Source organism: Syngnathus floridae, chromosome 8, assembly GCF_059516105.1.
Source record: "Syngnathus floridae isolate MCC-2025c chromosome 8, RoL_Sflo_1.0, whole genome shotgun sequence".
NCBI lineage: Eukaryota > Metazoa > Chordata > Actinopteri > Syngnathiformes > Syngnathidae > Syngnathus > Syngnathus floridae.
The window spans coordinates 8,278,461-8,292,411 of record NC_142420.1 but is presented as its reverse complement, the minus strand read 5'-3'; the positions used below and the strand labels follow the sequence as shown (position 1 = coordinate 8,292,411).

At 42.8% G+C, this 13,951-nt stretch overlaps 1 protein-coding gene across 3 annotated transcripts in view; it reads right to left on the bottom strand.

Annotated features, from left to right (window-relative positions):
• LOC148394354 (neuropilin-2-like) overlaps positions 1-13,951 on the bottom strand; it is a 58,904-nt gene that overhangs the window by 18,715 nt on the left and 26,238 nt on the right. For all 3 annotated transcript variants that reach the window (XM_088383149.1, XM_088383148.1, XM_088383150.1), the window contains 5 exons: positions 12,002-12,157; positions 5,325-5,469; positions 1,838-2,013; positions 1,423-1,596; positions 221-365 (listed from right to left, as the gene is read on the bottom strand). In XM_088383149.1, coding sequence (XP_088239275.1) covers positions 221-365; positions 1,423-1,596; positions 1,838-2,013; positions 5,325-5,469; positions 12,002-12,157 — 796 coding nt within the window. The remainder of the gene's footprint in view (positions 1-220; positions 366-1,422; positions 1,597-1,837; positions 2,014-5,324; positions 5,470-12,001; positions 12,158-13,951) is intronic.

Genomic DNA, 13,951 nt, shown 5'->3' with positions numbered 1-13,951 from the left:
ACACGCAATCTCACGAGTGGAAAGTAAAAGCTTGTAAAAGATAAACACACACACACTCACAGAGCTTAATACCAAGCAAATACACACACTGGATAATAAACAAACAATAAAGATACTAAATGCAAGCATACATTCAAATATTTAAACATTCAGTCGTATGTCTATGTAGAAAATAGATGTTATGTTAGGTGTAGGCCGCGCCCGATATTGTTGCTCTTACCTGGCAGGTCACAACCGAGGACCTCCATCCTCATGCCGATCCCAGCAGGTGACCACCTCTCGGGAAAAACTCGGATGTACTGAGTTATTATCTCATCAAAGCGTCGCACTTCTGGCGTATCGTAGTGGCTGTTGCCATCAAAAAACTGTCAGAAAGGAAGAAGAATAACGAGAGGTCAATATGTGTCTTGCCCTTGTCATCATGATGAGTCACAATGTAAATGATCCTTTTTGGGCATTTCTTTTTTGCAGGCAAATGTGGATAAACACTTCTGCTGCTCAGTCAACAAGAAAATCTGCCTCAGCAAATGACAGATGCTTGCTTGACTGTTCCAGTCGGGCTCCTTCTGCTATTTGCTATCAGAGAGCTTGTCTATAGATTCAGTTATTTTGGAGGGAGCAGGTAAAACTGTCAGCAGAACTCAAACATAAAATGCTGCAGACCTTAAGTCACGTGATCCTACGGATGACTATTGATTCCCGGCACAGCGTGACATGAGCCATATAAATAACAACAGAGAGACTCAGTCGTTTGATTGTCAATCAAAGTGGCAAGACAGCAGCACATCACCCATAATGTAAGCTTGATGAACTGAACTCTATCTTCTGTCCTCTCCATATCCCAAATGAAAAACACACGATGGATTTTCAAGGTTCCTCGATTAATAAGACAAGCAGATGAGAGAAAAATAGCAGAAAAGACAGACACTCGGTGGTACGATTACAGTTCTTAAAGGCGGAGTCTCCTTAGCGAGTAGAGTTTAAAGGGCCTTGTCTCACAGCGCCTCCGACTGCCAGCAGTGTTGAGTGGTGGTGATGCAGGACAGACAATTTTTAATTACACCCATGAGAGCCGAGCGGCGGATGAGTGAACGAGAGGATGAAAGACAAACCAAAACACAACGAGAGAGAGAGAGAGAGAAAGAGTGCGCAAGACTCAATGTGGAGCACCGTGATTAAATTGAATTATTAAGGCGGTAATAAATATCATTTTCCAAGAATTATATGGCTTTCAGGATTTCAACGTTCTCGCAAATCGCTTATTAGCTGTGAGGAAAATCAGTTGAGCAGGTTTGTCCGCCGACGTTCGGCAGGATTATTGTTGTGACAGACCAATAATCCCGTTTAAAGATGATCAGTCTACAAGAGTGCTTAAAGATTACAGAAGATGAGGGAGACTAACAGTCCAGGATGAATCTTTACCTTTACAAAGCCTGTCTTGCTGTCCGTAATGAACGTCCACTCCTTTCCGTTCATACTGTGAGCCAATTTGTACTTCCTGACAAAAGCTCGGTTCTCGGCACTGGTGCTGCCCTCGAGCCCCCTCGCACCCTGCGTGATGAGGCCACGCACCATCTTGGGCACGCCGAGGTCCACCTGCGACACAAACAATGTTGTAACCATCCATCCATCCATCCATCCATCCATCCATCCATCCATCCATCCATCCATCCATCCATCCATCCATCCATCCATCCATCCATCCATCCATCCATCCATCCATCCATCCATCCATCCATCCATCCATCCATCCATCCATCCATCCATCCATCCATCCATCCATCCATCCATCCATCCATCCATCCATCCATCCATCCATATGAAGACATCAAAGTACCTGCAGCCACTCCTCTCCAGCGATGGGCTGCGTCGGGTTGGGAAACCATCCTGAGCGACTGGCCACCAGCCTGGCTGTGCCCATGGAGCCATGGATATCCCTCATGGAGGACGCAGAGATTTGCGAGTCCGCCAGCAGTCCAGACAACATGCCTTGCAGCTCTGAGCAGGGAGCGTCTGATTGGAGGAGGTGAGATCTCAATTAATGTCATATTTAGTGGTCATATTATGTGATCACTCAGACTGACTACATAGTGAGTACTTCACTACCGGTTGGGAAATGCAATTTTGCTTTTTCCCCAACAAAAAGAGCTTGGGTGCATATTATTTCCTTTTCTAATTCAACTCGGGTTGGTTTTGATCCTTATTGGCTTTGTTCTCCTATAATGACTAACAAAATGTTCTGGATGCAGCCGGTATCGCATCCAATGTCAGCTTGGATGGGATCCAGCGCCGCCCAGCCTTCTAAGGGCCAGGAGGTATCGATAGAGCCGACAGATGGGCGCAGGCTTGATCTCGGAGGGAAAATTCTAGCGTGATTTTTCTTTTTAAACTAATGTTCCACTTTGCGGCTCCTCTGAAAGGCTTTCCATCAAACCGTCAGAGCATTTTGCCTTCATGCCGCTACAAAGTCTATGCAAAACTTCAGCCGAGCCACGAGAGTCTTTGCGGCGCATTGAATCCCAAATGGAAGAACAAAATAAAAAGTGTGGTGCGATCAAAGCCATGTGATTTATTAGACTGACAAATGTGTTTGAGCCAAACGAGAATCAGAACCTTACATTCATAAATATTAATGAAAACAAAAAAGGAGGAGTGCCAAAAAATTGAACTTTGTTTTAAATGAAGGCGGTGATTGAATAATGTATGGAAGAAAGGATGAGAAGGAGGAGAGAAATTAACAGAGGAGCTTAAGGACAAGGAACGTGAAGGAAAAAAATAAAGCCAAAAAGGTCAAACAAATTTAACGGGAAGCAAATGCGAAAAGAAAATTAGAAGTCAAAAGAGGGATGGGAGAGAAGGAATGAGAAGAAGAGAAGGATAGAAAGAGGGAGGCTATTGACAGTGAAGGCTGACGATGATTGATGGTGACATTCTTCGGGTCTTGGTGGAGATGAATGTTTAATGCTGTGATGTTTGCAACCGCACCTCGCCGCAGTAAATAATGAATTGACAATAAACAACAACGGCGAGCGACGCAGTGGTTAAGCTCCCTCTATAGGGCAATGCACACCAAAGGAGAAAATTCAATTAACATATTGTTTATTTTCAAAGTTGTTGTTTTTTTTACTCTTTCATTTGTTGGAGCAGCTGCAGCTCACAATTAGACCTAATGAGAATGTGATCTCCGGAGATGACAAAAATAGCCAGCGAATGCATGATTTAAAATAAGACAAAAAATAGATCTAAAAAGTATACACATCCCAGTTTAAATAGTTTTTATGACAATTTGAAAACTTTACTGAGGATTAATGTAAACTGTAACCTGTACAACTCTATTCTTTATGAGAAGTTGAGTTAAAAATAAACAACCGAAATAATGTGGTTGCACAAGTGTGCACACCCTCTTATATATCGATAGAACTCACCTTAAATGTGAGTGAATTATGGCCAAAAATTTCAGTCTTTAATTGAACCTATATGTGTTTGGGAAATTTTTAAAATAAATAAATAAGTATTGGAAAAGCCTCCTAAAACATCCCAACATTATTTGGGTTCAATCAAAAGCATCTTTATTTATTTATCTCGCTCTTATTTTTGTTAATCCCACTAAAACCTGGGCTTTTGGATAGAGGTGTACTTTTTTTTTTTTTTTATTTCCACCATACATGAAGGTCCCAGTGACAAGGTGAACTGATCCACAAAATGGACACAGTTGCAGACACGCCACCATGTCTCCAAACAAGCACATGAAAACCAGCAAGCAGAGTGATAAGGGTGCTATAAACAAATGACTGATAGATGCTGCAGGGGCCGACATAAAACGAGATTAAAGACGGAGCGAGGGGGGAGGGGGTGTCAGGGGGGGCACTTGGATGAGGCTGTAACGGGCGAAGATTTAAGAGCAGAGATGTGGCGAGAAAATGAGAGAGGGCAAAGGAAAAATACGAGAGCGGGTGCAGAGGCTGAGAGTGGAGGCGATAGATAGGACACAGCGCATGAGCGGGAAGAAAAAGTGAGCAGCGCCATGGAGACGGGATGGAAAGAAAGTGAGAAAAAAGGAGAGCGAGAGACATAAAAGTGTGATTTAAGTTAATGGCATGTCACTGTTTGACTGCTTTATGTCCGCCTTTATAGGCCTGCATAGGGCATTATCGCGTCCCCATGGGGCACTGTGATAGGCCGTGTGCATGTTTGTCAATATGTCGGCATCAAACAAAAGATACTGCGTTGCTGCTTTGCTATAAGACATTTGCTGTGCTCATTAAAACGATATATTCCAACTTTTGGTGAGCTTAGTCCGCCCTCAAATGATTTTGCATAGCAGCTTTTTCTCATAAAATGAATGATTTAGTCAGACACTTGATGGATTGGAGGTAATTCACACCAGAGACTGCCAGCACCGTGGGCGGGGCAAGAAGGGACTGCCTGGATCGGAAATATTAAAATAATTCAAGCACGGTACATCTAATGTTGCTTGACTGTAGTTTTTTTCCTCCTTTTCATTCTTTCTTTTTGGGAGTGATGAGGGGGATGCATTACAAGTTCAGGTACTGAAATAAGACAACACGCGCACATGCAAGCAGTATCATCTTGTTCGAGTGTGATTACAGCTTGGGTGGGTGGCGAAATAACCCCCCCGAGATAAGAGCTTATCTGTCGCTCTCAATGGCCACTACAATGGCAGCAGCGAGAGGACCTAACCTAATAATGATACAGTGAAAGAAACACACACACACACACACTGATTGAAACCTGCCCCTTTACCATTTGTAAAACACACAAACACAGACTCTCTAATTAAGTTTTATCTATTTATAGTATTGAGCTGATTATGCTGGTTGAAATCCCGTTTGTTTGCCAGGGCTGCAGATGAAAGCCGAGAGCCCGTTACTCTCTGATGTAATCACCCACACATCACAATCTAGTATTATTCTATTAGGACTGACTCGGGAGGGGGCTGATAGGGAGGGATAGGAAGAAGGGCGGGTATGGGTTTGAAAGAGTGGGTGTGTTGCTTATGAAAAGGAGAGAAATAAATGACGGCAAGCAGGAAAGTATGAAAATAAACTTTGGGTGAATGGACGGACGGACGGGCAAATTGATGATATGAAAGCAGAGGAATAAAAAAGATTGATACTCATGGTTTTCACAGGAAATGTTTTCCTAGGGAGTTGTTCTTGCACCGACCCACCTTGTGACCTAACGTTAACGCCAGTATATCACCCCTATAAAACTCCCAGCATGTTTTTACAGGAGCCCCTTGAGGAGATGGGCCGGAAAAGCTCAGTTAAGCTCGCCAGAAAAAGATGCTTCGTCTTTCTTACCAGTAATCTGACAGCCGTAAAGCTCGAAGCGCAGCGCGATGCCGTTCTTCCACGTCTGAGGTCGGATTCGCACAAAGCGGGCCAGGACGGGCTGCGGGATCCGATTGAGAACCACCTCTGTGGCGTCGGTATTTGCATGGAAAACCTACGGAGATAGAGAATGGCACAAATAATACATTCATAAATTCATCCGCTAAAAGTAACATAAGGCCCCAAAGGTCTTGATGAGACATATTTGAACTTCTTGGCAGAGGTACTGCTGAGAAGTCATCACCTTGTCTGACGCACTTCTTGGGACTGAGCCTTGATTTTCATTTAATTTACACAAATGTCAACTTTTGTGGCTCCAGTGATGCCGGAGAGTCTTTGAGCAAACATAAAAAAAAAAGTACTGCTAGCACCTCTGCGGCGCTTCCCTCAATAAATCATATGTGTGTCATAATTTTGAAACTCCTTTTCGAATCAATCTGTTTTATTTGAAGCGCTGCAAAAAATGTAAATATGGGGAATATTATTGTGTATGACTAACGCATTACACATGTGGAAAAAATAATAGCATTCCCTCGAAAACACTGTTGCATCCTGTTTTTTTTGTTTTTTTATATCACACAGCATTGCTAAATGCTACTCTCCCAAAATTGTTGTCTATTCAAAACTATGCTGTTTAAATAAAAAAACAGAAAAAAAACGCACTTTACAGCGATTTTTGTTCACTCAATTATTTTGTTAATGCGGTAAAAAAAAACAAAAAAAACCTGAATGTTCTTGTTTGTTGAACCCTTGCATACACAAAGTCATCTCACTGGTGTGTTTTATTAACGGGAGCAAAAATAAAGACTACAGTTAATCACGGCAGCACGTATTTATGGTTCACGGTGGTCCGCTCACCACGACAAGCTTGAAAAATAAATCCTCTCTCGTTACAAACACGTACAGAATCGGACTGTACATAATGTTCCGTTTTCACAAAGAGCAACTTGAGTGCAAAGGTTAACTTGAAGACGGCAACATTGTGTGTCATAAATCAAGAGTGTAACTATGCGAGAAAGCATCCTCTTGGTTAAACACACACAAAAAGAAAAACACAATTTTTTTTTTCCACTCACACACAGCGTCAATCAGTCTCAACTGTCTTCTAAACACACTCCAGAGAAACACACACTGTCCGTGCCCTCGGAGGCGAACCCCCTGCCAAGCGCACACACAAAAACACACTCGCACACGCGAGCTGATAAAAGACACGCTGGATGCGGGCTCACATTTCTAAAAGTGTTCTTCTCATCATCTGACATCCCGACTTAATATTGCTGTCTCCGTCTGACAGCGTCATACGCGTTTATGGCTGTCATCTGCGTTGGGCTCGGTTCAGGAAAACACAGCTGGGCTTCTCATTTGCTATTCTTCGCCTATTTCTGGCTTTTACGTTGACATCTTCACTCCGTCTCCCTGTCATGATAACATGTTCATCTCGACTACAAGTACCTCCCGTTGTTTCACTACAGCTGTTTCTCTTCGCCGTCTCGCTCTTCCGTTACAACCGCGTCGGAAACAAGACGGCGAGCGTGCAATAAAAGCCGTTCAACCGAGCCAAAGGCCTTGTAACGACTTACTTGGGTACTCATTTATAGACATTTTGTTTTGAGTGTTTGGTGTGTGCAGATTCATCATTACTCCCTGGTCCTAAAGAATGAAACAACAGAAGCCTTCAGGGGTGGAAAAAAATAAAGAAGCCCTCTGAATTACACGGGAGCCATCAAGGCACTGGGGGATTGAACGCAGGACCAAATGGGAAGGTTACGAGACTCGGTGAACCAGTGCCCCTTAATGGCCTGGATACCAGTTTAAATGATGGAAAAATGCCAAGAGGCCCCAAAAGACGTAATGGGATTGTAATTACAAGCGTGCGTGAGTGTGTCACTGTAGTAGCAAAAGTATAATTATAAAGTCCGACTCTGAGGATTTTGGGCTGCTGGTGGCTTTCTGATTTCCCTCGGTGGCCGATGAAACATTTCCTCGGTACGCTCGTGTACACAAATACACACAGAGCTTTGTTCGGGGTCACCAAACAGAGCTGCAAATGTGGAGCGGCTTCCACTGTGACAAATGTTGTTTTACAAGCCCTAAGTCAAGGCAAATCCCTTTAGTGGAAGGCTACTGTGCAAATGGAACACAGTGACCTTGTGTTGAGCTGTTAATTTTTTTTTTTTTGTGCTTAATAAAGCAGTTATGAACTTCCTCAAGATTTAATACTGGATTGGCATTCTGACCTCTTGTCCGTCCAAACTGTCATAGATTTTAAATTTGTGAGATTAAGCCTGAAATTTCTTTGGCTGTGAAATTACATTATTGGGAAAAATGCCTGATTACTTTCGTCGGGTTTCTGAGCCATGCTCTGTCTTCATTTCGGAATTTTAGTTTACTTTTCCGAGTTACAAAATCTATATATATTTTTTAAATCTTGCACTTTACAAATAAGACATATATTAAAAAACTCAAACTAATACAAATAACCAAAAGTATTTTTGATAAAATAAAAACAGCAAGATCTGCTCCATAACACTTATAAAAACTAACCAAACTTAAAAAAAGTACTGAAGACAAATACGTGATCGCACCATGATTATTTATGCATAACAAATGTGTTTTGGCTACGCAAGTGAGCATCCAACGCAGGAGGTGTCAGGTGGTATGTATTCGCCCCCCTCGAGGTCTTAAACGCCTCAATTTACTGTTAACAATCTCGAAAATGCTTGGGCAGCAATCAGCTAATGGACTGTGTGCGTTTTGCGAAGGTTTGTTAATGGGCTCTTGTTAAAAAGACACGGCTGGCTGATACCAAGGATCACAACATTGTTCCGTTCAGATCTTTCCGGCAGTGATATAACCCCAATTTTATATACAAGTTGGAATGAACCTCAGTCTCACGCTAACACAGTAGTAAAATCATAATTACAGTCAACATACTGCATGAAGGCCATTGATATCCGTCGTGGCCGTTCAAGGCCCGCAAATCCTTTTCTACCAACCTAAACAAATTTCATCAGCGCTCTGACCTACATTTACAACATGAAATTGGATTAGTTTATTCCAAAGAGTCAATTCTCTTCTATTTGTAGCATTTTCTTGACTGCAGTGTTTATGTCAGATTTTTTTTAGGGGTCCAGTCAGATTTGATCTTCTTTGTGCTATCATGTCAATCTGGGCTTTTCAAATCACTGGTTCACATTTAGTGATGGTAGGAACAGTAATTTAAATTGGAACAACTTAAAATACAAATTATTGACATCTATGTAAACAATGTTAACACAAAAGTAGAAAATTGCTACAAATGTCTGAAAACAATGCAGTGAGTAATTTTTTTTCTCAACTAACACGGACCCAGAAAATAAATTCGTATGTGTGGCTTTCAAAATGGTTGGCGACGATCCTCGTCACCTAGCACATTAGCGTCCATGCAGAGATTGAGTAGGAATACAACCAGCGGACCTAACTAGAGAACAGGTGTGTCGGCTGGTGTGTATGCGTGTGTGACGCGGTGAGCCCGCGGGTCCTCCTTCAGTCAGCCGGCAAGGACCGGTGCAGACGCGCTGAATTATTCAAAAGTCTATGATGTGCGTCTTTTGTGAGTATGCGTGTGGACAGTTATAAAATAGTAAAACATCTTCCGTCCCCTCACATCTCTTCTCACACGCATGCATTGTGCGGCCGGTCAGTCTTCCTGTGTGTGTGTTTGGTTTTATGATACATGACTACCTGATAATTTCCCCATTCGTCCTTTTCCTCTCCATTTCCTCACAGAGCGTCTTCATTTATCACGCCTGTTTTGACCTCAGCCTCCTGTTTTGATTTCTCCTCAACTCTCAGCCTTTCCTCTCCTTGTACTCGCACTTGTCCTTTTATTTTCTTCCCCCTCTCTTCACCTCCATGCCGGCCAGCGGATCTATCTAGAGACATCTGTGCAGGCAACACCCTCGTCTGCTATTCTCATTATTCCCCTTCTGCTCCCTGGCGCCGTTTGCACTCCCATCCATCCATTCCAACCTCATTTTGCTCCCCCCCCCCTACACTTGTGTACTTCTCTCCAGCCTTCTGCCGCTTTCCTTCACTCACTTGTTCCCAGGAAACTTTCTACCCCGGGGTTTCCGAGCCACTACTTGAGCTCTGTCCACCCTTTTTGTTTGCGCTGCTCTTACGTTCTCCTATAAGTCCCACTATTTTCCATATGTCTCATCTGGCTCACATTAGACCTCGAATGACATTATCAAATCCATTTACCGATCACACAAATCACGTTTGCATGTTGACAGTTGCGGCTCCCCTATGGGCTCTCTCCCAGATGTTAACATTCATTCGTCTTTGGATATGCTTATGTGATTTTATTCCTACGCCTGTAATAAACAATTGCAATTGGGATAAGTGCTTCTTAGTAAGAGCAGAATCAGCTAATGTTCATAATAGGTTGACCTTCTTTTATGCCTCTTGCCCATAAAACGCAACAATTCACTGAGATTAACGCGCCGGCATTTATTCGAGCGGCATAAAGTTGCCCTATTGTCTATTAGCAGAGTTAAGGTAATGGAAAAGCGCAGAAGTGGACAAGAAAGGGTTGGGGGGGGGGATGCAAATGAAGATTTGAAGGGCGTGCGTAAGTGGGCAAAAGTGAGGCCTTGATGGATGGAGAAAATGATAGGAGTGAATGAATGAGAACGTCTGGTATGTGGTCACATTATTAGGAACTTGAATCTCTAAGGCATGTAGCAAAACACTTATTTTCTCATCTGTCATTCATATAAAAGGTACATTCTTGAACTAAATGCTTCCATCTGAGTGTGTTGTAATGGGAGCCAGACTTTAGGAATAGATTTTTTTTGACCACTGCTGTTTAATGATTTATGGATTCGAGGCGCATTGGCCATTTAGAATGCTGTTGCTTCGCCACGTGAGGTATGTCAGCCAAGAGGAGCCATCGGGCGCCGGCTGATACAAAGATTTCATCAACAGATAAATTGTCAGCGGGTTCTCTCTTATTAGCCTGGTCCAAAAGTCTTGCTTCATCTTTTATGACTTCATCAATAAGACTGAAGCATTAAAACCGGTGGGAACAGTAGAATCGAACAAATAAAAGAAGTATGCAATGACCCTGAGCGGAACATTTAAATGACAATGGCCAAGAAATCTTTTTTTTTTTTGTCTTCACATTTTGGAATGTTTCAAAACAATCCTTGACTAAACCACAACTGTTAAAAATATGCCAATATGTCATAGTAAAGGAACGCTGAATTAGATCTAAGAGTCTCAATTAAAACTTGGCACTGGTCGGCCATTTTTGTTTTAGTTGTGGTGTCCTTGCACATGCCAAAATCGCTTGTCCGCCATTCTATGTGCTATCAACAACAATTTTTTGAGATCCGTTTTCAGTCTTTAGACTCCGAGTCCCTCACGCTTTTTTTTTTCCGAAGCACCATTCTCAACCAAAAAATGTCCCCTGACGAGTCGAAGGATGCAATAAGCGTTCGGGTCTGTTTGTCAGCGTGTATGTACAAGACAAGGGCTGGATATTATCACCATGTAAGCCCCTCCCCCCCCCAAAAGACTTAACTCAGGCAAAACATGAGTAACACAGGCTCACCCCATCTGTGTTGCTGTCAGCATTCAGCTGTGAAACAGCTTTCCATGGTTATGGCGGAATCAAGCAGGATTATGGGTGCCGCAACCAACCACAAAACATCATCATCAAACTTGCTTCTTTCCATTTAGACGTTGACTCACCCGCATTTCTTCATCTATGAAAAATTCACTCTGCAAAGCCTCATTAAAATCCCTCAATATGATGATTTTTCTCTTTCGCTATTTTTTAAGCAACATTAAAAAGAAGTAAAGGGAAAATAGTCTTCATCAATTCCCTGGCTGAAATAAACATTTTAGGCTCTGCAACTCACCCAAAAAAAAAAAAAAAAAAATCAAACATGCTCTCATGGTTTCTCTTGTTTCCTCCCTTAAGAGTTTGTTCCTGTGAGCGAGCGGCTTTGCCTGAGTGTCCCTGAAGGGTTTACAGCCGAGCGTTAGACATGGTGTTAGACCGCAGGACACAACGTGTGGACCGCTAGCACGGGAAGAACGTCTGTGATGGTAAAAACAGCCACAACCGCTGGACAGGCGTAGGAATGCTTTTTCCATTTAACTGCGGTGGCACTGAGTTTAAGATCTGCATCTGCTTGTGTTCTTCACAGCATCCCTAGACTGTAGTCTAACTCAAATGCTTTAACACCTTGGAGAAAGAAGCGGAGAGCTTTCTTTTTGGCTGACGATAATTTGAACTTTTTTTTTTTTTTACAAGTCAGTAACAGTAACCAGATGTGATGGGAAAAGCAGATTGTACCGTGTGGTCACAGTATGCAATGATGTAAGGTATCATTAGGAGTTTGGAGACGTGTGCTTGGTCGTAAAAAAAAAATAAAAAATTTAAAACCTAAATTAAGCCAAATGAATGACGACGGCTGTAATCGCAGACAGACAGGTTGGATTTTCTGGCTTGCGGCTGAATATTCCATCTCATATTTCCTTTCAGCCATTAGCGCACATGCCCATGTCATAGCCTGTGTGTCACCCAAGATCATCCACACTATTTGTAGTTGCTTTTTTTTTTCCGAGTGCTGGTGGGTGGGCTGTGACCTTACCTTATGATTCTTGCCGTGTCTGTAAACCATCCAGTCCTCGCCATTGGTGCTGACCTCTAGTTTGAAAGTGGTCACGTAGTATGACTTTTGCGTCTCCTTGGAAATGGCGCCCTGCATGGCGATGCCTGTGATCACTTTCAGTGTGTAGAGGTCCACCTGTTAGCATATATCGGAAAGAAAAAAAAAAAAAAAAAAAAGACATTTGCATCAGGCTATTGCGTTACTGACTATGACAAATTACAATCTGCCGGCGGAAGATTTTACACAGATGAGAAGGTGGAATTTTCCACATTAAACCCGGTTTGACATTACAACTTACATACGCGGCACATTTATGTTAATGTTCAACAAAATTTATAACCGTGAACATCAGTGGAAGACAAACTACCCATTATAATAAACAGACCCGCAGTACATTTAGAAATCTGACAAGCGGTTGCACACAAACAAACAAATAAATGAAAACATGGCCCGATAAAACTTGGCCTCATCGAAAGAAAGGTGAAGTGAACATTAAAAAGTCTCGCGGCTTCATCTGCTCCAATCTATATTTAACCTAATTGAAATTCAACTCTGTGACTCGGAATCCTTAATCTGTCAACGGGCCTTTGCAATTAATGTCTTCAAGTGTTAAAACTGCCTGAAGACAGACATAAACATGCAAATACAGACATCAACTATTCAGCAACCATTTCTCACCTTCCTCATTCTACTTTATGCTCCTCATCTCCCTTTCTGCCTTTCCTCCTCCTCTCCTTGGGCAGATCGATAGTGATGACCAGGGGCTCATTTTAATTTCCTGCCATACAATAGCTATATAATCACCTCTCCAGCCTGATTGTGAATGCTATGCTGCATGCTGGCCCTGCGTTAAGATATGTGGCATTTTTCCCGAACTGCATTTTTGACCTTGTGTCCGCTCTTTGTCCAAACGCTTTATGTATGAGCTGCAGCTAGGATTGGCTAGCTTGGTTTCACAAGTAAAGCCTCAAAATAACTCTCAATCACCTTGCTAAACTATTTTATACATTATTCTATACACATTTATATGTATATTAGGGTAATCATAACACGACAAACAACAACACAAGAGATGTTGGAAGCATAAGCGCAGTCAGAACGTGTGATGTGTATATTATGCGGCCCACCGGGGTACAAGACGCCTCACCAGGGGAGGCAAAATGCTGCGTTTGTTACCTGTCAGGAAGACAGGTGTTTTAGACTACACCCACCACACACACACACACACACACACACACACACACTTGCTCACTTAGGCCGAGACAGAGATCCACCAAGACACCTAATCGATAGTCCTGAGCTGAAGAGAAGAACACATAAGAGGGGGTGAGAAGAGGTGAGGAGTGAGGCAGAGGCAGGAAGAGAAAGCGAAGGAGGTGAAGACCAAATAAGAGCAAGAGACGGATGCTAAGTGAAGCTTCCCTCATCAATCACACAAGTGTTGGAATAACGCAGCCACCGGCACTCACATCATCAATCTGCACCGAGCCGCACACTGGACCACAATGCGAGAGCAATAGAATAACAATCGAATAGAGCAGAAGGTTATGAAGCTCCTTTCACACTGCTTATTGAAGTCAGCAAATTTGTGTGTGTTTTTTTTTTTTCCTGGTCACTTTCCACACACACATAAGGTGCAAGATTCAAGTATACAGGACAGGCATGGCGGCATTTATGACAGCTGCTTGTCAAGACAGGAGCCGTTTGGCCACTCGCATACACACCGACACAGCGGGACACAAACCCACGCGGCTACACACGGCTGGGTGTTAACACGGGGAAACAGCTGAGGCTCTCTGTGGAACGCAGCGGCCTCAGAACAACACGAGTGGTCAGCGGCGGAGACAGACAGAAGGACAAGACCGGAGGTGGCCTCCAGTAAAAGTTACATTTCCAGCCAACTGTCACAAACCATTAGAGACCAATGAA